Below are 26905 nucleotides of genomic sequence, written 5' to 3' on the forward strand. Positions count from 1 at the left end.
TGATGTTTTGTCACTCATTTTGTGGCACAGAGTCTACGTGGATTACTCTCTACACGCAGCCAGAGTCATTAGCCGCAGCATTGCCCTTGGAAAAAACCCCTGCAACAGACAGGGTTCACACAAGGTGCTTAAAATACTTGAATTTGGCCCTCTGACAAGTACTGGAATACTTTGAAAATCTGACATCTTCTCAAGTTGGTACTTGAAAAGTACTTGAATTAAAATGAGAGGAGGACAGAAAATTATAAAATATATTAATATGAAAAATGATAGGAAAATGTATTGGTCTGGTGGTGGACATTTAACACTAGGGACACCTGAAGTCAATATTAAATGAAATACTCTTTATCAGCAAGCTGGAGCGGTTACAACAAACTCTGCACACTAAGTACAGGTCAATCAGAAGCTCTGCCGGGGCGGTCCCTTCAGTTCTCTTATATACTGCTTACATGGACATATTTGCATGATTTACATGATTAATTATTCATCATAAACATTGGCTTCTGCATGTGACTGACCAATACCTCATGAGGCTTCCTCTCTCCATGTTGAGACATTGAAACTGAGATACCTCAGTTCCCATAGCAATGTTCTGGGTGTACTGCCAAGTTCCTTATCAGTGATAGTGAGGATTCCTCCATACATGAGCAGTCAGTCACCTGCATGAACCTATCTAATTGGTTATCAAATCAAAATCAAATCAAATGTATTTATTTAGCCCTTCTTACATCAGCTGATATCTCAAAGTGCTGTACAGAAACCCAGCCTAAAACCCCAAACAGCAAGCAATGCAGGTGTAGAAGCACGGTGGCTAGGAAAAACTCCCATGAAAGGCCAAAACCTAGGAAGAAACCTAGAGAGGAACCAGGCTATGAGGGGTGGCCAGTCCTCTTCTGGCTGTGCCGGGTGGAGATTATAACAGAACATGGCCAAGATGTTCAGATGTTCATAAATGACCAGCATGGTCAAATAATAATAATCACAGTAGTTGTCGAGGGTGCAACAAGTCAGCACCTCAGGAGGAAATGTCAGTTGGCTTTTCATAGCCGATCATTGAGAGTATCTCTACCGCTCCTGCTGTCTCAAGAGAGTTGAAAACAGCAGGTCTGGGACAGGTAGCACGTCCGGTGAACAGGTCAGGGTTCCATAGCCGCAGACAGAACAGTTGAAACTGGAGCAGCAGCACGGCCAGGTGGACTGGGGACAGCAAGGAGTCATCATGCCAGGTAGTCCTGAGGCATGGTACTAGGGCTCAGGTCTTCCGAGAGAGAGAAAGAAAGAAAGAGAGAAAGAGAGAATTAGAGAGAGCATACTTAAATTCACACAGGACACCGGATAAGACAGGAGAAGTACTCCAGATATAACAGACTGACCCTAGCCCCCCGACACATAAACTACCGCAGCATAAATACTGGAGGCTGAGACAGGAGGGGTCAGGAGACACTGTGGCCCCATCCGATGATACCCCCGGACAGGGCCAAACAGGCAGGATATAACCCCACCCACTTTGCCAAAGCACAGCCCCCACACCACTAGAGGGATATCTTCAACCACCAACTTACCATCCTGAGACAAGGCCGAGTATAGCCCACAAAGATCTCCGCCACGGCACAACCCAAGGGGGGGCGCCAACCCCCCCTTGGGTTATTAGAAAAGTAGCATTGATTTGATACACAAACATAACATTTTCACTCACAGTGTTACAAATTAAATTCCAGACAGACTACCGAGTTTTATTTCCTCACGTTTCACGCTCTGGTTGCCAGGTGAGCTCGCTCATTCCACCAACACTGCCACTCAGCCAGGCAGGTACAGAACTGACTGATTAGGCGCCGCGAAACGTCACATCGATAGCTAAAATACTGGGCAAATTGAGTACCACAGTATGAGTCATAATACCCATAAAACCTAGCAGTAAAACCTGGAAATGGTTCCAATAGTTTTTTCACCATTCATTTTTGTGTCAGGGATTTTAGAACTACTTCATATAAGGTCTGTGTTTCGTGTAGGCTTACCCTGGCGTGGCGTTTTCATAACCGCGCAAATATCTTGGACACGGTAACTTCTATCAATATATGCACCTGTAAAAAATAAATGCAAATTAGCCGCTAATGTGGCTATCATACAGAACTACTCATCCTTCAACTACTCATCCCTCAAGGCACATTTCTCTGTGCAAACTCATTGACAAGTAGCAAGTAACCTAGCAACTAACGTAGATATTATAGCCTTTTTAGTTTCTCGTGTAAATACTTGATATTGTGTATTTCTTGTGTGTATTCTCGTTTGGCGCTTTTCAAACTACCTAGCTAGCTACATTAGCATGTTTTAATTACTAGATTGTCACATACACATTTTAAGCAGATGTTATTGCGGGTGTAGCGAAATGCTTATGTTCCTAACTCCAACAGTGCAGTATTATCTAACAATTCATAACAATACACACAAATATAAAAATAAAAGAATGGAATTAAGAAATATATAAATATTAGGACGAGCAATGTCAGAGTGGCATTGACTAAAATACAGTAGAATAGAATACTGTATATACATATGAGATGAGTAAAGCAGTAGGTAAACATTATTAAAGTGACTAGTGTTTCATTTTTAAAGTGGCCAGTGATTCCATGTCTATGTATATAGGGCAACAGCCTCTAAGGTGCAGGGTCGAGTAACCGGGTGGTAGCCGGCTAGTGATGGCCTTTTAACAGTCTGATGGTCTTGAGATAGAAGCTGTTTTTCAGTCTCTAAGCCCCAGCTTTGACGCACCTATACTGACCTTGCCTTCTGGATGATAGCGGGGTGAACAGGCCGTGGCTCGGAGGTTGATGTCCCCGATGATCTTTTTGGCCTTACTGTGACATCGGGGGCTGTAGGTGTCCTGGAGGGCAGGCAGTGTGCCCCCGGTGATGCGTTGGGCAGACCACACCACCTTCTGGAGAGCCTTGCGGTTGCGGGCGGTGCAGTTGCCAGACCATGCAATGATACAGCCCGACAGGATGCTCTCAATTGTGCATCTGTAAACATTTGTGAGGGTCTAAAGGGGCCAAGCCAAATTTCTTCAGCTTCCTGAGGTGGAAGAGGCGCTGTTGCACCTTCTTCACCACACTGTCTGTGTGGGTAGACCATTTCAGATTGTCAGTGATGTGTACGCCGAGGAACTTGAAGCTGTTCATCTTCTCCACTGCGGTCCCGTCAATGTGGATAGGGGCATGCTCCTTCTGCTGTTTCCTGAAGTCCACGATCAGCTCCTTAGTTTTGTTGACGTTGAGGAAGAGGTTATTTTTCTGGCACCACTCCGCCAGGGCCCTCACCTCCTCCTTGTAGGCCGTCTCGTCATTGTTGGTATTCAGGCCTACTACTGTTGTGTCATCTGCAAACTTGATGATTGAGTTGGAGTCATGCGTGGCCACGCAGTCATGGGTGAACAGGGAGTACAGGAGGGGCCTGAGCAAGCGTGATTTCTCTCCACCTAGGGGTCAGGAAGTCCAGGACCCAGTTGCACAGGTCAGGGTTCAGACCCAGGGACCCGGGCTTAATAATGAGCTTAGAGGGTACTATGATGTTGAAGGCTGAGCTATAGCCAATGAACAACATTCTTACATAGGTATTCCTCTTGTCCAGATTGCATTGTCTGTGGATCTATTGGGGCGGTAATATAATTGAAGTGGGTCTAGGGCAGGTGTAGGCAAACCTTTTGGCTCAAGGGCCTGCGGGCTGTACCCCCCCCCCCCCCCCCTGGTCTAGGGTGTCAGTTTAGAGGCTAGTTAAGGCTCATAGAGATGATATGATCCTTAACTAACCTCTCAAAGCACTTCATGATGACAGGAGTGCTACAGAGCGATAGTCATTTAGTTCAGTTAGCTTTGCATTCTTGGGTAATGGTGGACATCTTGAAGGAAGTGGGGACAACAGACTGGGATAGGGAGAGATTGAATATGTCCATAAACATTCCATCCAGCTGGTCTGTGCATGCTCTGAGGACGCGGCTAGGGATGCCGTCTGAGCCAGCAGCCTTGCGAGAGTTAACATGCTTAAATGTCTTACTCACTTTGGCCACGGATAACGAGAGCCCACAGTCCTTGGGAGCGGGCCATGTTGGTTGCACTGTGTTAACCTCAAAGCGGGCAAAGAAAGTGTTTAGCTTGTCCGTGAGCAAGACGTCGGTGTCCGCGACGTGGCTGGTTTTCTCTTACCCTCTGCCTTTGTAGCGAACTAGCTAACCTTAGGTCTCTCCTTCAATCAGAAGCAAGGATGGTTCTGTGCTATGTACCGGATTGTAACCACTGTTCAGATAAGCACACATGCATTTTATTGTTTTCTGACCTCTGTAAGTGAGAGGCATCGCTGGAGCAGTTGATAAGGTAAGCCTTGTTTGCTAGCTGCTAACAAGCAATTTTGGTTTGGTTAAAGATCTGTGGTTAGCTATGTGCTTATGAAAATTAGCTAGATAACCACAGTTAGTCTTTAGTGAGCTAGCCAGCGACTTTTTCACGTGGTGACATGCTAGCTAGCGTTAGCCCACCAGGGAAGGGATATTTAGCTAGCTAGTTAACGTTAACTCACAATTCTTGTCGTAAAAATTGTTAGCTAATACTAAGCTAGCACCATGGCAATGATAGTTGGTTAGCATGTCACGACTTAGAAAAGTCTGACTACACGAACAGTGAGCTAGCTAAATATCACCTGGTGGGCAAGCATGTTAGGCACCTTGGTTGGCTAGTTAGCTAGTTAGCTAAAGTTGACAAGCTAGCTTACAAAGGACTTGTGGGTTCAATGTTTTCCCCATACAAAACACAGAAATTGTTCCACGAGTCCATCTGTTGTACATGACTAATCAAATGACCTATGAAGTCAGTTAGAAATGTCAGCAGGGATGGAAATTAAGCTAGCCTGAGGCTAGTACTTTTCAGGCTGGGCTAGTAGACAATGTTGTCTCAAACTAGGGAGATGCTGAGGATGAGGGTGATCAAGCCATCTACGAGTGAGTGGTCCAGTCCCATAGTCCTCGTCCCCAAACCCTACGGTAATATGAGGCTCTGCAATGACTTTAGGGGAGTAAACGCCATCTCTATGTTCGACGCGTATCCCATGCCCCGCGTGGATGAACTCTTGGAGCGCTTAGGAATGGCCAAGTTCATCATCACCCTGGATTTGACGAAGGGATATTGGCAAGTGCCGGTGTCTCCGGAAGGACCGCCCAAAGACTGCATTCGCCACACCGGAGGGGCTTATTCAGTATGTGAGGATGCCCTTCGGACTGCATGGTGCTGCGGCAACTTTCCAACGCCTCATGGATGCCATTCTATGGCCCCATCAAGAGTATGCAGCAGCGTACATAGATGATATGGTAATCCACAGCGAGGACTGGGACAGTCACCTTCTGCGACTGCGGGCGGTGCTCGTGATCCTAGAGGCTACAGGGCTGACAGCCAATCCCAAAAAATGCTGCCTGGGTCTGTCCGAAGCGCAATACTTGGGATACACCGTGGGAAATGGAAAAATACACCCACAGGCAATTCGGGACTGGCCTCGGCCCCAGACGAAGCGGGACGTCCGAGCCGTCTTGTGGATAACGGGATATTATCGTTGTTTCATCCCTGGATATGCAACCATTGCCACCCCCATCACAAACCTCATCAAGAAAAACCTGCCAAACCGTGTAGCGTGGAAGGACAAGACGGAAGACGCCTTCCAGTTTCTAAAAGATAGCCTGTGCTCTGATCCCATCCTGCAGGCTAATGACTTCTCCCAAGAGTTCATTGTGCAGGCCTGGGATACGGGGCTCGGGGCCATCCTAGCTCAGGGTGAAGGTGAAGCAGAGAGGCCTATTCTCTTCATAAGTAGGAAGCTCAGTGATCGGGAACAGAGATATGCTACCGTAGAGAAAGAGGCCCTAGCCATTAAGTGGGCCCTTGATTATCTCTGGTACTACGTACTCGGGCGTAGGTTTGCCCTCGTTACTGACCACGCTCCCCTCGCGTGGATGGCCGGTAAGAGAAACAATAACAACAGAATAGCCAGATGGTTTCTTGCATTACAACCGTTCTCTTTCCATGTCATCCACGGGGCTGGATTGAGGAACGGGAATGCGGACGAGCTGTCCCGACGCCACTTTGATGGCGCGTGCGTCTAGGGCAGGCTGGTTCCACGAATAGTAGCACAGCCCGGCATGTGAGTCAAGGTGATCAGTGGAAATTAAGCACAGCTGACGGTACTAATGATCTATTCTCTTTCCCCTACAAGAGAGGAGGGAACCGGCAGTGAGGGGGACTGGAGGAAGAGAAGAGTGTTTGCTTCTACAAAGGAGAGGACGTACCTTTCGGAAGGGAGAAGAAGAGGACAAACTACCTCTTGGGAATGGCCACCACGGATCCGGACCACCACCTGAAGGGAGCTCTCCACGAACAGATATTTAAGGCGGTGACACACCCGTGATTTATGTTATAGTTTGAAGATACTCGTCTTGTGTTCCTTGTTCTTGCAAAGAAGAAGATTTGTGTTTTCATTGTGAGATCATCCTTGATTGTGTTGGAGGGTTTGAGAAAGAAATACCTCAATAGAGAACTTTGTTCAATTAAGAACCTGCTCCTGACTCATTTAATCCACCTTTCCGCTTTCAAAGCAACCTCAAACGACTTGGTCCGCTCACACTATATTGTACTGAAAAAATTCACTTTCAAACGATTTTGTCCACTTTCCAATATCCCCGTCCATGTGGAAATCTCCAAATATTGCTATTTCTGTGTCTTTAATATTTTTGATCTCTTCAGGGCACGTTGATGATAGTTTGTAGGGTGATTTCCTTTACGGTCCATTAAGGTCTCCCACCATAACGATTTTATCGTTTGTTGCCTATAAATTCAATAAATTGGTGTACATCTTTTCCAAGAAGTATGGATAATCCTGATTTCGACCATATAGATTAATGAGCCTAATCTGTTTTTCATCCACTTTCATATTCAAAAGGATCCATCTTCCTTGCGAATCATTTCTGACTATTTGCACATTCTGATGACTATTTGCACATTCTGATTTGTTTGTTAATCAACATCACACCTTTTGAGTTCCATTGTCTATTACAAAAAATATTTAATCACCCCATTACTTCGTCCACACAGATCTAAGGATGTATAGTGAGTTCTGTCAACAGTATAGGCTATATTCCTTTTCATTTAACCACGTAAAGACTGGTCTTTTCTTATAATCTGCTAAATAATTATACCTGCCTTACCATAACTAGAAAATATTCTCAGGCTAAATTTAACATAATTGGTGCTTGTAAAGTTACTGCCATAAATAGTTTCTGTCTAGATATGTCTCACTTGGTCAATATCGGTCACCGCCTTCCAAAGTGTGTTGCATTATGGGAATCAATAGTGACCAATTTCAGCTTCCATGACGACTGAATTTCACCAAAACCATCTGATTAAAGGCCATGAAGATTTTACTTCAGTTGACTGTACATTTCTGCAGTTGCTCTTCACAAACTTCATGCCTGCATTGTCTGAGGCTCTATTGTCAACAATTCATTAGTGGGTTTTTGTTTGAACGTGACAGAAACCAACTTTGCGCTATTCACATATACAGTGAATAAATGAATGTGATATTTGAGGCTCTCTCTAACCAACTGACCAATTGATAATATATGCAACAAAAAAAAGAGTAGGTAGTAACTCAAAACATAACGGTATATACAGTTGAAGTCGGAAGTTTACATACACTTAGGTTGGAGTCATTAAAACTCGTTTTTTAACCACTCCACAAATTTCTTGTTAACAAACTATAGTTTTGGCAAGTTGGTTAGGACATCTACTTTGTGCATGACACAAGTCATTTTTCCAACAATTGTTTACAGACAGATTATTTCACTGTATCACAATTCCAGTGGGTCAGAAGTTTACATACACTAAGTTGACTGTGCCTTTAAACAGCTTAGAAAATTCCAGAAAAATATGTCATGGCTTTGGAAGCTTCTGATAGGCTAATGGACTTCATTTGAGTCAATTGGAGGTGTACCTGTGGATGTATTTCAAGGCCTCTTTGCTTGACATCATGGGAAAATCAAAAGAAATCAGCCAAGACCTCAGAAAAATAATTGTAGACCTCCACAAGTCTGGTTCATTCTTGGGAGCAATTTCCAAACGCCTGAAGGTACCATGTTCATCTGTACAAACAATAGCCCGCTATTATAAATACCATGGGATCACGCAGCCGTTATACCGCTCAGAAGGAGACACGTTGTTTCTGAGAGATGAACGTACTTTGGTGCAAAAAGTGCAAATCAATCCCAGAACAACAGCAAAGGACCTTGTGAAGATGCTGGAGGAAACAGGTACAAAACTATCTATATCCACAGTAAAACGAGTCCTATATCGCTCAGCAAGGAAGAAGCCACTGCTTCAAAACCGTCATAAGAAAGCCAGACTACGGTTTGCAACTGCACATGGGGACAAAGGTCGTACTTTTTGTAGAAATGTCCACTGGTCTGATGAAACAAAAATAGAACTGTTCGGCCATAATGACCATCGTTATGTTTGGAGGAAAAAGGGGGAGAAGAACAACATCCCAACCGTGAAGCACGGGGGTGGCAGCATCATGTTGTGGGGGTGCTCCGCTGCAGGAGGGGTTGGTGCACTTCACAAAATAGATGGTTTCATGAGGAAGGAAAATTACGTGGATATATTGAAGCAACATCGCAAGACATCTGTGACCTTAATTGCCTACCTTCTGTAAGCTGTTGGTGTCTTAATGACCATTCCAGGGTCCTGAAAAAGGGACGTTTCTTTTTTTGCTGATTTTAGTACCAGTCGGCCTGCCAGATAGGACAAGTCGGCCGGCCAGATCGTTCTGGTCAGATAGGACCAGTCTGCCAGACAGATGGATCTAGTTAGCAGGCCAGATAGTTCTGGTTGGCTGGCCAGATAGGACCAGTTTTCCGGCCACATAGGTCCAGTCGGCCAGCTGGCCAGATAGGTCAGAGGAGACAACGTTTGTGCAAGAAACTTGATCGGTCTGGGCCGACCAGACCAATCTGGCCAGCAGAAGCTACACTACATATACAAAAGTATGTGGACACCCCTTCAAATTAGTGAATTTGGCTATTTCAGCCACACCCGATGCTGACAGGTGTATAAAATCGAGCATATTGGCAGTAGAATGGCCTTACTGAAGAGCTCAGTGACTTTCACTGTGAAACTTTAAGTGTTGTTATTGTGAAGTGGAAACGTCCAAGTAGTCCACACAAGCTCACAGAATGGGACCGCCGAGTGCTGAAGTGCATAGCACGTAAAAATAATCTGTCCTCGGTTGCAACACTTACTACCGAGTTCCAAACTTCCACTGGAAGCAACGTCAGCACAATAACTGTTTGTCGGGAGCTTAATGAAATGAGTGTCCATGGCAGAGCAGTCGCACACAAGCCATTACATTTCCTGTAAACGGTAACTTTTCTCAGCCTCTGTTGTCCTTCCCCGCACCTACGAACACATACCTCTTTCACTCCACTGGGAGTTGAGTTGTAGCATGGTGTTGTTGTGTTCCCTCCACCAAGAGGCATACGTAACACAGACAAATCTGGGTTTGGCGGATGCCAGGAGAACGCTACCTGCCCCAATTCATAGTAAAGTCAACTGTAACGTTTGGTGGAGGAGAAATGATAATCTGGGGCTGTTTTACATGGTTCGCGCTAGGCCCCTTAGTTCCAGTGAAGGGAAATCTTAATACTACAGCATACAATGACATTCTACATGATTCTGTGATTCTAACTTTGTGGCTACAGTTTGGGGTAGGCCCTTTCCTGTTTCAGCATAACAATGACCCTGTGCACAAAGCAAGGTCCATACAGAATTGGTTTGTCGAGATTGGTGTGGAAGAACGTGACTGGCCTGCACAGAGCCCTGACCTCCACCCAAAGGTGTATGATGGGAACGCTGACTGCCAGCTATGACTAACATCAATGCCCGACCTCACTAATGCTCTTGTTGCTGAATGGAAACAAGTACCCACAGCAATGTTCCAACATCTAGCGGAAAGCCTTCCCGGAAGAGTGGGGGCTGTTATAGCAGCAAAGTGGGGACCAACTCCATATTAATACCCATGATTTTGGAATGAGATGTTCGAGGAGCAGGTGTCCACTAGGGCTGTTGCGGTGACCGTATTATCGTCACACCTGCGCTCACGAGTCATGAAGGTAGTCAAATTCCACATGACCGATTAGTCACGGTAATTACACTTCTCCAAGCTCTGATGCTGCTGATAGTCATTAGTAGCCTACCAAACTTGCTTACTGCCTGCCTGGTACTCAGTACCTTATTGTCCCTCTAATCACGCTGACATCAATGCAATTGTAATCTAAAATCAAACACTTCATGAGAGCCCATGAGATCATGTTGCTCAACATTTCTATCGGCTATGTAATTGCGTGAGAAAACAGAGTGATGGCCTCTATTAAAAAGAAGAGGTTCCCATCAGCTTTCTATAGGCTAGGCCTACTTGATTTATTTCTCAACTTTCCTAATATTAAGCACATTGCTTATCTTTACAACAGGAGTTTAGCCTACCTGGCTGGCATGAAAATAAACCACGGGAAAAGCGTCCTCCATTCGCTATTTAAGAGCATAGATGACATGTATTTTTCCCCCCTGGCCCTGTTTCAAAACAGGTGCATGATAATGGTCCATTCTAAATCAAAACAAATTTCACACATATACTATTTAGTATATTTAAAGACAAGATTAAATCAAGAATAGTGTGATGGGTGACAATATTAGCCTATGACTTGTGAATGATATATTATCACTTGTGAATGATGCCCAGCGTAAGGCAAGAAACGATGCCTTTTTTTTCTCGACTTTTAGAATCATAGTCACACACCTCATGTAGCCCATAGCCCTATATGTTTTGATAAGGTTTGTATCACAACTATAGTGTCCAAATAACTTTTCTTAAAATTAATCTGCCTTCCAAGGTGTATAGAGCTTAACTGGCATACATAAGCAGCGTGTGAGTTTCAAGTTTGGGGAAGATCATTTTCACCATAAAAATGCACCTTTATAATAAAAGCATTACATGCATAATCACATTTGCGGTCACTTTTGATAATGGTGTTTTCCTGCTAATGGAACATTCGCGTTTTAAGCGTACTGCAGTGTGCACATTTCTGCACTTATAATGTGAAGAAATAGCCTAATAGTTAATCACCTTTTAAGCTAAACGGTCTGATGGGTTGCATCAGCCTCATTGCGTAGAAAGTATTTTTTTGATGCTAGTCCACATATATTTGGGATCTATCGCATCCTACAACTGTCCCAGACTGTGTTAGAACTATTTATTTCTTGCACAGAATAGAATAGGTCAACTTTGTACTATGGGGGATAGTAGATTGACATAGGCTCGTACTTTTGCTGTTCGTTAGGCATACTCATCTTGTTGGCTGACGAAAAGTGTGGACAGTTCTTCCAACATCTTCATTATGCACATCGGAATTGGATAAGGATACGCACAGTTGCATCCCCGAAGTGTCTGTCTTCACTTGTAGCCTGTGAGAGAACTTGATCATGTGAAGGAGAGCCATGTGAGTGAGAGGTGCTTCAGAGCACGCAGCACTAAGAGAGAAGGGAACAATGGCCACGGGCTGCAAAGGGCATGGATTATTTTGGGGTGCGTTATGGCCACATAAAAGGGAAATTTGAGGCATTATCAAGTGCTTGTCAAATTGTGAATGAGATACTGATGAAGTGTGTACAGCCTGCGCAAAAAAACCAAATCAGAGCTCATGGCCTCCAAGCGACTTTTTTCAAATCATCATTAGCGTCGCATCATGAAGCATTACAATGTATTAAAAATCAAAACATATAGCCCAACATTTGTAGAACAACTAAAGTTACATTAATAACTTAAATTAAGCATATAGGAGTACTTATTTCTTTGTTAACTGCTCAACACAGAATAGCATGTGCACAGTCCCTTAAATCATTTGGAGAAAATATCCTTTCTATTTTATTCAGCTATGTTCAATTAGATTATGCATACTATAAAATAATATACAATCATGCCACAGAATTCTAACCAAATCTTGTCTGCTAAATGAACTAATGTACCTCACAGCCATATGGCATAGCCAGATCAGGACCTAACATAACTCAGAGTATGCTATTCTGTTCTTCTGAAATACATTGTTTTCATATCGTGTTTCTTTAGACCTGCCTAAAATAAATAATGGATTTATTGTGAAGTTGTAGGCTATATTACATGGATTTATTAGACTTTTTAAAATGTACAGTGGGGAGAACAAGTATTTGATACACTGCCGATTTTGCAGGTTTTCCTACTTACAAAGCATGTTGAGGTCTATAATTTTTATCATAGGTACACTTCAACTGTGAGACGGAATCTAAAACAAAAATCCAGAAAATCACATTGTATGATTTTTAAGTAATTCATTTGCATTTTATTGCATGACATACGTATTTGATACATCAGAAAAGCAGAACTTAATATTTGGTACAGAAACCTTTGTTCGCAATTACAGAGATCATACGTTTCCTGTAGTTCTTGACCAGGTTTGCACACACTGCAGCAGGGATTTTGGCCCACTCCTCCATACAGACCTTCTCCAGATCCTTCAGGTTTCGGGGCTGTCGCTGGGCAATACGGACTTTCAGCTCCCTCCAAAGATTTTCTATTGGGTTCAGGTCTGGAGACTGGCTAGGCCACTCCAGGACCTTGAGATGCTTCTTACGGAGCCACTCCTTAGTTGCCCTGGCTGTGTGTTTCGGGTCGTTGTCATGCTGGAAGACCCAGCCACGACCCATCTTCAATGCTCTTACTGAGGGAAGGAGGTTGTTGGCCAAGATCTCGCGATACATGGCCCCATCCATCCTCCCCTCAATACGGTGCAGTCGTCCTGTCCCCTTTGCAGAAAAGCATCCCCAAAGAATGACGTTTCCACCTCCATGCTTCACGGTTGGGATGGTATTCTTGGGGTTGTACTCATCCTTCTTCTTCCTCCAAACACGGCAAGTGGAGTTTAGACCAAAAAGCTCTAGTTTTGTCTCATCAGACCACATGACCTTCTCCCATTCTTCCTCTGGATCATCCAGATGTTCATTGGCAAACTTCAGACGGGCCTGGACATGCGCTGGCTTGAGCAGGGGGACCTTGCGTGCGCTGCAGGATTTTAATCCATGACGGCGTAGTGTGTTACTAATAGTTTTCTTTGAGACTGTGGTCCCAGCTCTCTTCAGGTCATTGACCAGGTCCTGCCGTGTAGTTCTGGGCTGATCCCTCACCTTCCTCATGATCATTGATGCCCCACGAGGTGAGATCTTGCATGGAGCCCCAGACCGATGGTGATTGACCGCCATTTTCTAATAATTGCGCCAACAGTTGTTGCCTTCTCACCAAGCTGCTTGCCTATTGTCCTGTAGCCCATCCCAGCCTTGTGCAGGTCTACAATTTTATCCTTGATGTCCTTACACAATGGTCTTGGCCATTGTGGAGAGGTTGGAGTCTGTTTGATTGAGTGTGTGGCCAGGTGTCTTTTATACAGGTAACAAGTTCAAACAGGTGCAGTTAATACAGGTAATGAGTGGAGAACAGGAGGGCTTCTTAAAGAAAAACTAACATGTCTGTGAGAGCTGGAATTCTTACTGGTTGGTAGGTGATCAAATACTTATGTCATGCAATAAAATGCAAATTAATTACTTAAAAAATCATACAATGTGATTTTCTGGATTTTTGTTTTAGATTCCGTCTCTCACAGTTGAAGTGTACCTATGATAAAAATGACAGACCTCTACATGCTTTGTAAGTAGGAAAACCTGCAAAATCGGCAGTGTATCAAATACTTGTTCTCCCCACTGTATATGTTCCAAAGGTCTGCATCAGTAGGCTATGTGTGGCCGGCCAGACCTACCTGTCTGGCCTGCGGGACCTAGGCGACTGGTCCAATGTGGCTGAACGACTAGTACTATATGGCAGGCTGACTGTTACTATCTGGCCGGCAGCCCACTGGTCTTATCTGGCAACATCTAGTGGAAAGCCTTTCCAGAAGAGTGGAGGCAATTATATCAACAAAAGGGGGACAAACTCCATATTAATGCCGCTGATATGGAATGAGATGTTCGGCGAGCAGGTGTCCACATACTTTTGGTCATGTAGTGTATATTGTTCATTTAAGGCACATTCTTCCATGCAAATGAAGTTCAAGAACCATCCAGTCCATTAGTGGAATATAAGTGGCAATTAAGCATATAGGAGTACTTATTTCTTTGTTAATCGCTCAACACAGAATAGCCGCACGTGCACACTCCTTTTAAGCACATATTTTGACATGCTTTTGACGACTTAGCCTGTGATTGTTTTTTTATATACTAGAATAGGTTTGGTTAAAAATGTGTTTATGTATAGAGTTCTTCTCATTGGGTGGAAAGCTCTGAGTAAGCTATGAGTAGTTTACATATCAAGAAGAGGCTGTAGTAGAAGATACATCTTTGCATCTGATTGACGATTCATGGTTATTTTTCATCTAGGAAAATTCCACTCCTGGAATGTATTTTTCTTAAAGTTTCTCTCTCACTTAATTTCCAGGTCAAAGGTGATACGTGTTTTTCTACAAACCTTTTGTTGAATGGTGATTGATAAATACTGTTTCTAGTATGTTAGAGATGGGATTCTGCTCAAGGTTGAGCATGTGTTTTGGAATAAGCACTGCATTCTGCTCATTAAGTACAGAATCAGCAAACAAATGCACTTTGGGTGGTTTACATATGTAGTATCTGGTCTTTAACTACCAGATTTTTTAGTCTTACAATTTTGTTTTATGTTATTGGTTGGTTGGATTTATATACAAATTTCCTTGATGCTCGAAGCACTTCATTAACATTGTACGGGGGAAACACTACATCCATGAGCAATATGTCGTAACCACCTGGGTGATGCCATGGTAGCCATTATGCACGCGACAGCTCACACATCAGCTATCACAGTGCAGAGATGAGGAGAGTGAATCAATTTATGTTGTGTCATTTCTTTGTCTGATTACAAGTCATTCAGATTGTTTCTTCTTATTTACATTTTACATTTAAGTCATTTAACAGACGCTCTTATCCAGAGCGACTTACAAGTTGGTGCATTCACCTTATGATATCCAGTGGAACAACCACTTTACAATAGTGCATCTAACTCTTTTAAGGGGGGGGGGGGGGGGGGGTAGAAGGATTACTTTATCCTATCCTAGGTATTCCTTAAAGAGGTGGTGTTTCAGGTGTTTCCGGAAGGTGGTGATTGACTCCGCTGACCTGGCGTCGTGGGGGAGTTTGTTCCACCATTGGGGTGCCAGAGCAGCGAACAGTTTTGACTGGGCTGAGCGGGAGCTGTACTTCCTCAGAGGTAGGGAGGCGAGCAGGCCAGAGGTGGATGAACGCAGTGCCCTTGTTTGGGTGTAGGGCCTGATCAGAGCCTGAAGGTACGGAGGTGCCGTTCCCCTCACAGCTCCGTAGGCAAGCACCATGGTCTTGTAGCGGATGCGAGCTTCAACTGGAAGCCAGTGGAGAGAGCGGAGGAGCGGGGTGACGTGAGAGAACTTGGGAAGGTTGAACACCAGACGGGCTGCGGCGTTCTGGATGAGTTGTAGGGGTTTAATGGCACAGGCAGGGAGCCTTATCCTAAATACAGCTAAATACAGGGGAACATAAAATACACATAAAATAACTCAAAACACAGACACCTGAGTAAATAGGTATTCATTTCTTGCTAGAATCATCCTTTAATACATAACACAGCTAATACAAATGGAAAAAAAGATACACCGACCGAGACCAGTATTGTATACCGTTGTTATACTTTCGCTGTATGCTTTGTAATTGACTTTGGGAGAAAAATAACATGGTTCTCTCATATATTTCTTTGTGGTTCAGTTAGAGATCATTTTATAGACGTTTGAAACCAAATCCATTGAAAAAGGACACGAGTACATAATATACAACAAGGCACTGAGTAAGAATCCTGCATATCTTTGGGTGGAGCTACCGCCCGCGGAGTTCCAGTGAAATGCTGTGGGGTGTCGCTTATGTTAAAGCAACCTTGCAGGAACTTTACGAGAACTTTGCTGGTAGAGGGAAATAATGAAGCACCTTCCAAGCTGGAGATCTTTGAGTATGTACTGCCATGTGTTTTTGGTCCAGATGTTTAAAGTAGACGTGATTATTTTGGACCAAGCTGCCCTATCTATATTATAATACACTAAGCTTTCTAAGCTGCGGGAGGGTCTACTAACATTTTGTGCAAATTTTCAGAATTTTTGTCTTGTTTCCAGATTTTTGTGTTTGGAATGGCACTGTTGCTATTGCATCATGTCAATGCCATTACGAAGTAATTTCACTCCCAAGGCAAAGCCTATAAAAGCATGGGTTCAGCTACTCAGTGGGTATAGCAATAATCATGCCCAGACGCAGACGATCTACTTCTCGCCCAGTCCGCAGGAGGCGTAAAGAACTCTTAGGTCCCTAGTTAGAAAGTTAAGTCCCTTCCCTTACTAGCCCATCAGGTAAGTGTCCTTTGGGCTGCAAAGCTCACTAGGCAAAAGTCTTCTAAATAAAAAGGAGGACTTTAAACTAACTACGACCTACAGTATGTTCAATCAGATTAAGTGTTAACCGGCAATAGCAGACATCCACATAGTGGATGTTTTGGCGGTGTTGGAGGTGGAACTGCATTGAAGCCATAAATCGGTAAGCAGCTGCTCTTGTGATCATTGTCATGAAGCCACACCCGCCCCACTCATGTTAGAAGTTCCGAACGAGAATGTGTAGGTTATATAGAACTGATTACCCTCAAATTGAAAAATCATTAAAACGAATGAGGATTTCTATCATCCTATTTGAGGTGTAGATTACATCTCACATTCATTCCAGTGTTCGAACTTGTAAACACAGATGCATATGGGATTTCTGTTCATGCGACTCTGCAGCAACTGGCGATGTACGCTTTAGGAGTAATGCTGGGATCCAATTCTTTATTTGACAGCTCTAATGCGGTGCCACCTCCGACACAGCAAAAACAGCCGCTATGCAGATGTCGGCTAAATCGGATCTGATTCAAAGGAGCTCTCAGGCTAGGATTCAATCAGATCTGCTTCAGCCGACAGCTGACACCTGCCTAGCTGGTGTTTTGGCGGTGTCTGAGGTGTAACTACATTAAGAGCTGTCAAGCCACAATAAGGATTTGTATCAGCCTAATCGAGGTGTAGAGGCTGCATGGGATTATTACTAATGCGACTCGGTCCATCCAATGGCAATTTCCACAATAGCCTACCGCACAGAGCTGCTTGTGGATTTGATGTGGTTCTAGCTCCGACATAGCCAAAACAACCGATATGCAAATGTCGGCTGAAGCGGATCTGAATAAATTGGGCCCTTTCTCTTTTGAATATTTTCATTTTTTTTTGGTTTGGATTGGCACCGCTATGGGAGATGATGCTGTCATAAAGCATTTGATGTAAGTTAAGATGTACATTTGTGGGCCATAATAATTGACTGGACATTCCTAATTACCATGGCAATTAGGCCTCACAATAGTAATATTACATTTGCAACATGCAGTACAGTATAAGCTGCACTGCTACGCTTATAGTCTATGGCAGGCAGTGGGTAAAATCTTCAACAGTATCTCATGGTGACCCACTGCCCTGTTTTCCCCCAACTCTTAAAAGTGAGGTATATAATGAGTTAAATAAGCACGAGTCAAATAAGCACTAGGCCTAAAATCCTTTCAAATAATGCTGTCAAATAAAGCGAGGTATATAATGAGTCAAATAAGCACTAGGCCTGAAACATCGTCCTTTGTAGACACACTGGAGAGGTGGAAATTCCACTTCCACACTTTGAATGCAAACTACATGCAAACTACAAATTTTAGCAGGTCACTTCACGCAAAACTTTATATTTTTGGGGCAGCTAAAACTCTGATTTGGTCAAACAGTACAATATTGATTCCTGCATGAAAGTGTTTGCCTTGCCCCGTTTCTCCCTGTGTGCTCCGAGTAGTCTAGATGGAGACAAGGGAAGAGAAGAATGCAATAATTGTGGAGCATTTAAAAATCCAATCGCAAGAAGAAACCGTAGGCTACTATTGTAGTTTTGGTTTCGAGTTTCCCCTTCCTCAGTGATTAGCCCCAAGTGTGATAGCTTATTTGTACAAAAGTACATTTTTCTCTATTAAACAAAATAAATCTGCAATTCTGAAGCCCTATTTTGATAGTAATATTCTAGCAACAATAGCCTAATTGTCAATCCAAAATTCATGCCAATCACTCACTGGTTTAGGTATGCCTATTTCACATCAAAATCTATTTATCATGCATTCCTGCTTGGACATGTTAGATGACACAACTTGAGTTGAGAAAATTGGTATACCCAGAAAGCCGAACAAATGTTTGATTTGTAGGAGGGGGAAATTTTCATTAAATCAAATAATTAATTTCCAACGATTTACCGTCTGTAAGGATGGGGTGCCGGTAAGCAGTCTGCTATTTTAAGGGTTTATTTCAAGCACTTTTAACCCTTTAATCACTGTCAATGTTCCCCTTTCAACAATCATTATATATTTAAAAATGCCACTTGAAAATAATTTGAGTATTGAGTTGCATATTTCAATTTCTTGATAATAAAAGAGATGCTTCCTTAACAATCGGCAGGCCCCGAGTATCCCAAAGCTTAGAAGTGGGCGTCCAATTGAGGTTTCATCCATTAGAAGAACCAAACATGGTACTCATGAGTTGGTAGAAGTTTCTCCTAACCGCTGGTCCAGGGTCAGATTTTTTTTAAATCTGGGGTTGGGTAATCTGATCCTAGATCTGTGGTTAGGGACAACTTCTACCTTGAGCCCTTATAGATTCTGACTGGCCATGCCCCAACTCCGCACACTCATAGGAACCACCCCAGTAACTAGTCTCACCCTGTAACAAAAGCCCTTGTCATGGTAGCACGTTAGCATCTTAGCATAAGAAAGACAAAGCTAGCTGGTTAGCAATAAGAGCCATGAGAAAGTCAGTCTGGCCCAGAGTGTTCAAAATCACATTTCTCCAAAACATTGAGGGAAAGGTGTCCTGACAAGGCTGTCGCAGGACTCAACCTCCCCCAGCCCTCTGCTAAGTGATGAAAGGTGAAAGGTCTTGGACGACACCTCACCAGTTGCTACACTGGCTACCGTAGCTGCTGATGGATGCAGAGTTGCTGTAGCGCTTTTTTACGATCATGCTAATGTATGCTTTCATCAGCTTGGCAATGTCCATAACCTGGGGAAAGAGTGAAGGAGGCGCGGTTAGGACCTTACAGTTGACACAGTCGCTGTATAACAGAAAATGGTTTGCAACACTTTCTATGGACGTATAATTATAATACCGTGTACCATTATTACATTGCATTAAAAAACATTCCATTACCACCATGGCTCCTTATAACAGCCTATATAATGCACAAATGGGATCATGGGTGGCTTAACATACCAGACTGGTCTCGAAGAGCAGTTCGCGGCCCTCCACGGCTATTTTGTAGGCATTTGGCAGTGGGGCCCCAAAAGAAAGGATGAGCTCATAGGGGAAGACCTCCAGGGGCCAGGGTTCGCCACGCTTATACACCGAGATGGCCTCCCTGCTCACCCCCAGCCACAGCTCCACTGGGAAGGCCCCGTCACAGGACTAGGAAAGGAGACAAGAAGGAGACATGGTATGAGTAGGAGAAATGGGTCAACGATGGTGATAGATTCACTTATAGAGTTTTCCATTTCGGACCGGATCTGGGCGTTATTTTTTGGTTTCAGTCCAACACTATGCATCCTCATCAAGCTCTTCAATCAGGATTGAGTTCACAAGGCACTAAACGTAAGAAAACGGACTGAAACCACAGGGAAATACAAATCAATTAGTTTTCCGGATTTTTATTTATTTTAATTTTCCATTGTGTGCCCTAATGAACACAACCTAGGTGTGATAGTGGTAGAGTAGAACAAAAATGCGAAATGACTGAGGGTCCCAGACGAAACGGCTTAAGAAACCCTGTGCTAAAATTGAAATGTAAACCACTATTTGGTAAGGGCCACTCACCTCCACTTCGAAGAGCGTGGATCCGTAGCCAGGCCACTCTTTGACCAGTGCCATGTACTTCACCATGGCCAGCTCCTGGTTCATCCCCTGTAGCTTCTTCCACTTGTCCACCAGGCTGGTTCGTGCTGCTGCTATCTCTTCCCTCATCCAGGCCTCGAGCGTGTTCTCCTCCTCCAACTTCTGGCGGCTCATTGAGCCGCTCCGGAAACTACGCCTTAGCGTTCCCTCCAGGAAGCTGGAGCGCTTCTTCTCCGAGGTTCCATCGGAACGGTCCACCACTGACCCCATGCCCAAACCAGTGGCCGGGGAGAAAGTCTTGGCGGAATTTTGGACGCGGGCACGCAACCGAGTCATAGGGAACACCTGAGACATTTCGGGCACGGTAGCTTGGGGGTTGTAGTCTCCGAGGAGGTATTGTAGTCTCAGGGCAGCCAGGAACTGGAGGGTCTCCTCCGGGGCTGGGTAATGGCCTCTGATCACCGCCTCATGGGCCTGGAGGAGGACAAGAGAAAGAGAGAGGAGGAAAGAGGAAAAAGAGGGGGGGAAAGTGAAAGAGATTGTCTTTGACAAGCTGTTATCATCGGATTAACGTTTAGACTGGCAGACACACAGCCAACACAACAATTACGGATCTTGACAATTGAAAGTCTGTAGACCGACCGACAGACAGAAACAGTGTGGATGGATGTTTTTTTTCGCTGGTTCATACCTGCTCAAACATGAAGGCAAACTCAACACAGTCCTTGGGTACATTATCTGTGTCTAAGAAGCAGTAAAGCTTAAAATAGAACTTCCAGCCTGTCTGGGTCTCATCTTGACTTGCAGAGAGCCTGGAAAAGATTAGTGAGTGTTACTAGTACTGTTCACAGACTCACACACACACACACATTCTCACACCAGTTAAGGGCAGTCAGGGTAGGCTAATAAAATAGGTGTTAAATGAAAGAAAAAAGAAAAAAATAATTGCCATCCCTTTTGGTTATCTAATGTTTTTTCTCAATGTTTTTTTTTTTTTTACTACATCCAAATCTCTCGTTGATCTGTTCCTACCTTCCCATCTAGTCAAATCGTTGACATGCGCAGCCCTTCCTTACTCCACTCAATGCATAGGCCTTGCTGTTTATACTAGCTTCACCTGTTGCATTGAGCAGAGTTCAGATTCTGCGCATTCGTATTGTCTTTAACGCTTAAACATTATTTGGGCGTGTCTAAAAGCTAGCCAGTGAGCAAAAACAACCGGACAAAATGGACACTATACAGCACCTAAAAGAAATTCCAAGTTGGTGTAGGTTACGTCATAACAGGGAAGTGCTATCAGAGGAAAGGACAGAAAATCATCTGATCATTTAGACGAGAGTGGTGTGAACAAAAAGACTTGCTGAATTGCTGCGCTACCTATAGCTGCCTCTGCTGTTTCAGCTTTTCAACAGGGTACAACAGAAGGCTGCTACTGCGACCTCAACAATCACGGATCAGATCACGGATCGATCTGCCGTTAAATGAGCAGCGAAAAACAACATGTCACCATGCACAATCCAAGGTAGCATAAAGGCAAACCGTGAGATTTTGAAGAAGGACCTTATTAGAGAGAGCAACATGTTTAGGGAAACAAGAGTTAGTATTTTGGGGTAATGATGAACGCAGACACTTGGGTGTTTTCGGGTAGGACTACATCAAACAGAATACAGAAGGATTTGATTGACGCAGTCAGTGATGTAAGGACAGACGAATGGACCTAATTTACAAGTAAAGGTAGGACTAAATGCATTTTCTTTTGCAATTTGCGGGTTAGGCTACTGTTGAATGAACATGAGAATAACGGTTTATTGGTGTATTCAAACTTGTAAAACGTAATCAGTGTGTGTGAAATGAACTGTGCCCACAAACCGTCTCCTGGCTTGTCCACAAACGGAAAGAATTATAGCCGGCGTGACAAAGATGCTGTCCATTGAGCACCACAGAGTTAACCTGCCCCAGCGCTATCCATTCATCAGTGCTGAATCCTCAGCTACCGTTATAAAATATTTTCCTTTGTAGCTTACTTTTCTCATTTTCGCCATTGTTTGGTCGAGTTTGCTTTATTTACCTTGATAAAGTATGTCATATTTTTGATTTCTGCCTTTTATTTCAATGTAGATTTATTGTTGGAGCTATCTGTTGTATGGTAAATCTGGCTTTGATAATAGCGTGTGCCTACTCAGCCACCGCACGTCACTGACACACACACACTTTAATCACACAAACGTACTTTTCAAACTTGGCAAGGACGTCAGCCACCACTGTGCGGCTCTCAATGGCTTTGTCAGTGGTGTCATTGTGCTCAAACAGGGCAAACATGTTCCTGCTGTCCTCCATGGCCAAGCCCCGTATTAGCTTCTCCACCACCTGGGGGACACACACACACAGTTATCAACTGTGAAGTAAGCGAAAAAAAACAAATGAGTCAAAGTAACAAAAATGGGACAAAAAAGTAAACTTTTTGCATTTTACGGTGGTTATCTTCAGCTCACTTACCTCCCGTACACAGCACACTGTAGACAGATATGTTTTGATTTTGTTTAAGGTTATTGCAGTCCGTTACCCATTAACATTGCCTTTGGATCACCGCCACCCTAAACTCCCAACTTGTTTCCCTCCCCGGCTCTCACCTCTCCGGCGGTGGTGTGAGAGTTGATGGTGATTTTGCAGGAGCCTCCGCCATGGCAGTGCACCGTGGTGGTCATATCCTGGCGCGCCACCACTGCCCGGATCTCCTCCTGGGAGGGTACGTACTCCCGGCCACGCGTCTTCTTCAGGGAATCCAGGCCGAATGAGGCGTAGCGTTCTATCTCCATGCCCGGGAAGAGCTCCCGAGTCCTGGAGGAGAAACAGAGGAGGAGCCCTGTTATGCTGGTGCTTTTGTTGAGTTTTAAGGCTCTGCGATACTAATGAAGCATTACTTTCATGACCTGGAAATAACATTTCAGGGTGCGCTTTACCAGATGTGAATTCTACCTGACCTGCTAGCTAACACCATATTTTACGTCTATGAATGTGACGTGGTCATTTGGTAACACTTTATATGAAGGGGGTATACATAATGCCCTCATAACATAGCCGGTGCACTCAGACTGGTGCGTAAATAGTCTGTCAGGAGGTTGGGTACTGTGACAGTAAAAACATGAATTTCCGTTGTACTGATGACTAAAGAGCTATTCGAAGGGACTTTTATTTAAAAATGTTTTATGATTGATGATAAATAAATGTGTTATGACGGGTGTTATGAATAGTATTGCAACACTCATAAAGGTGTTATGAATAATATTGCAACACTCATAAAGGTGTTATGACGTGTTCCAATAAGGTGTTACCCCCTTCATATAAAGTGCCACTGCTCATTTAGCAGATGGTTTTATGCAAAGTGTTTTACAACCAGCTATCGAAAATACCCAGCATGTGTGGCCCACAACACTCTGATCCCTCTTATGTGTCGTTCAACAGAAATCAAGACGGACCAAATCTCATATTTGCTACAACACTGGGCCCTCTCACCTCTTGAAGTGGAACTTGAGGTACTTGAGGATTCCGCGCGATGGCATGAACGTGCAGCACATGCATGCCAGGATCCTCCAGCTGCACAGGTTCCCAGGGCTGCAGGGCTGTGGGGGGCGAGTGGTCTGCTTGACCAGCTGGCAGTAGAGCTCATCCCTCAGGGGCCTCAGCTCCTGGCCCGTCTGCAGCACACCCTGGATGATGGTCACGGGGTCGGTAACACCCTCCAGGTGCTGCAGCGAGTTGAACATCTTGAGCGCCTCGTCCTGGAGCGTCGTGTAGCCCTTGTTCCTCAGGGCTGCAGAGGGGAAAAGGGGTAGGTAAGGGACAATTATAGATATTAACTCAATATTTTCAAAACAGGACATGTCTAATGTACTTATAGTGTGTGTGTGTGTGTTTGTGTGTGGCACTAGTTTTTCAATGCTGTTTAGGGGAGAGGGAAGAGATTACTGTCAGTTGGTGAAAAGTGAGAGAGAGAGAGCGAGAGAGAGAGAGAAATAAAAATTGTGTGTGTGTGTGTGTGTGTGTGTGTGTGTGTGTGTGTGTGTGTGTGTGTGTGTCTGTGAGAGAGAGGAGGTTGCTATCAGTTGGTGATGTTGGTGAGGGAGGGAGCGGGTGCATAATGAAAGGAGCATGCGATCTTACAGCTGATGTGGATGTCTCCGTAGGGCAGGGGCAGCAGTGGCGAGTGGAGCGGGTGGTGACTGTAGCGCAGGATGGGGTTCCTCTTATAGATTTGCTCCACCACCTCAGAGTTCAGACAGTTCTCCTATGGATACAGAATGACATGAGAATCACATCGGAGAGGAGTAAAGGATGATTCAATCTAATTATTTCTCGCAAATAAATCTATCACTATTATTTAAATACACATAATCATGGCTGTCATAGATGTTCCTATTTTGCACTTGGATGTTTCCAGAGTGACTTCGTTTTTTATTTAACTTTTATTTAAAAATGATTGAAAAACCTTGATGTCTTGGATGAGCTTCTGGGTGGGGGTGTTGATGGGGGCCTTGGTGTCGATGACGTTCTGCATGGCGCTGGCCCAGCGCGTGGACTCGTTCAGGAGCTTGGTGTAGAGACGGTACGAGTGCTTCCGGCCGTAAACTGTGACGTTCCAGTAACCTGGGAAACGAAAAGAGTGGAGGATTTAAAATTACAATTATATTTACTGAAAATGTATGAATTCAGTCTCAGTTGTTTTGGATATCATCTAGATCCAGGCCTATATGAGCAGGACTATTTTCTAAGTAAGATCAACATGAATCATTTTAACATTAAACCTGTCTTTGATTTTAAACCTGTCTTTGTATTTTATTAAAACAGAAAAAATGATGCTTTTTAGTTAAACAGAAAAATGAAGTAAGGGTATCTTAAGTATAATCTCCTGACTATACATTTACATAAATCTGTTTTCGTTATAAAAAAAATATTTGTTTAGTTTTTCCCCAAATTCAGTTTTCTTAGTTTTGTTTTTCTAAGTTTCTATTTTACAATTTCTTTCAGTTTTTTTCAGTTTTTTGCTCTCAATCACACAGCAACATTGGAAGTCCACAACAATGCTTAAACCACACCAGGACACCACTTTTTAGGTCTGTGAAAATGTACGAAGGCAGTTTTTTGCTTACCAAAAAAAAGTGGTTAAATGTGTAAAAATAACAAAAAACTAAATACGAGCATTCTTATGTCTCCTAGATAAAGGACAAACACTTCAAAACCTTGTTTTTTATGTTGTTTTTAATGTCTTTTTTTTGCCATTTATGAATGTGTTATTCAATGTGTTTCTCTGGGCTATAGTAGTAAAGGCCATATTCAATATTTTATCCCCGCAAAAAATTAATATATTTTTTTGATACCTAAAGGGGTCCTAAAATTCAAAATCAAATAGCTAAATTATCCAAACTATGAACATCTTAAAACAATTCCACATGTCAGCTTAGAACCCCCCCCAATGGCTTTTAAGAATTAAATGTTAACTAGCCTATGCCTACCTGGCAGAATGATATCATGATTATTTTCAACAATCTAGAGACCATTTTTTTGCAAACTCCATCTCATGTGCTACAGAAACACCTCAAACCAAACAGTCAGTCAGTTGCCTGTACACTGGAACTAAAGAGTAAAGGCTCTGAACCTCATCAGATACATATGTAAAAGGAAAGAGGACACACTTAATCAATTGCGCATCAAAGGAGAAACAGGAAATAAACTTAAGGTATGTAAGGAAGGAATCGAACCTTTAACTGACTGGTTAAAGAGAACGTCTCTGATTGGATGGAAAGTTAGGGGTGGTTCGACTAATGAGCTGTCGGTTATTCGAACTAAAGGGACAAACTAGGGGTGCGTCGTAGGGAAATATAAATATAAAGGCCTTTTCTACAGTGATCTTGTTAGTATGAGATAATAGCAGCATTTCCATGACTACATATTACGACACATCATTGGGTTTTCACACTTTCACTCTCATTTTGGAAAATTCCCCACCCACTTCCAGACTCTCCAAGCATTTGTAATACAAAATCAAATAAAACACAAGCCAGAAGAAAAAGGCACTGCAGGGACGGGACTTCCTCCCTCAGCACATCTGCATCCTAATCAGTGTGGCTACCTCATGGACTGAGCGAAGTGTTTGGAGAAGTGTTTTGGTTAGATTCCTTCCTTACATACCTGAAGTTTATTTCCTGTTTCTCCTTTGATGCGCAATTGATTAAGTGTGTCCTCTTTCCTTTTACATATGTATCTGATGAGGTTTAGAGCCCTCAAACTCAACTCTGGACCTCGAAGCCAGTTCCACTGCATTTCTCATTGTTCCCCTATAATCAGGGACTGATCTAGACATGGGACACCAGGTGTGTGCAATTTATTATCAGGTAAAACAGGAAACCAGTGTTTTACTTACCATTGCCTAGTTTGCTAGCCATAGCCTAGCCGTATCCTCTTATATAGGCATTTGTCCTCAGTATCTACTTATCCTTTTATTGCTGTACTGAATTAGATATGTATTCTTTATATGGTTTATTTCCCAGAAAACATCCATCCCACTTTCGTCCTTACATCTGTACCATCTTCCTTTACCAACATCGAAGCTTAAAATATCAAGACCAAGAAGACAAACCTGTGTAAAACAAATTGGTCAACGGTTACCCTCCTCTCACATTGTGTTACCTCCCACCCATCCCTGATCAGTTTTATTAAGCTATCTTTCACTCATTCTTACACGAATCGTACTGTCCTGCCTCGGATATTCTGTTTTCACATAGTCCT

At 43.5% G+C, this 26905-nt stretch overlaps 1 protein-coding gene across 1 annotated transcript in view; it reads right to left on the reverse strand.

The window, feature by feature from the left end:
* Positions 1-15735: 15735 nt before the first annotated feature.
* myo10 (myosin X) overlaps positions 15736-26905 on the reverse strand; it is a 266652-nt gene continuing 255482 nt past the window's right edge. Inside the window, exons 33-41 of the mRNA XM_039003646.1 lie at positions 24609-24766; positions 24284-24407; positions 23636-23933; positions 22753-22960; positions 22353-22489; positions 20814-20934; positions 20105-20596; positions 19508-19699; positions 15736-19297 (exon numbers count right to left, since the gene is read on the reverse strand). Of these exons, the coding sequence (XP_038859574.1) occupies positions 19187-19297; positions 19508-19699; positions 20105-20596; positions 20814-20934; positions 22353-22489; positions 22753-22960; positions 23636-23933; positions 24284-24407; positions 24609-24766 (1841 nt within the window). The 3' untranslated portion in view covers positions 15736-19186. The remainder of the gene's footprint in view (positions 19298-19507; positions 19700-20104; positions 20597-20813; positions 20935-22352; positions 22490-22752; positions 22961-23635; positions 23934-24283; positions 24408-24608; positions 24767-26905) is intronic.

Source organism: Salvelinus namaycush, chromosome 11 (assembly GCF_016432855.1).
Source record: "Salvelinus namaycush isolate Seneca chromosome 11, SaNama_1.0, whole genome shotgun sequence".
Taxonomy (NCBI): domain Eukaryota; kingdom Metazoa; phylum Chordata; class Actinopteri; order Salmoniformes; family Salmonidae; genus Salvelinus; species Salvelinus namaycush.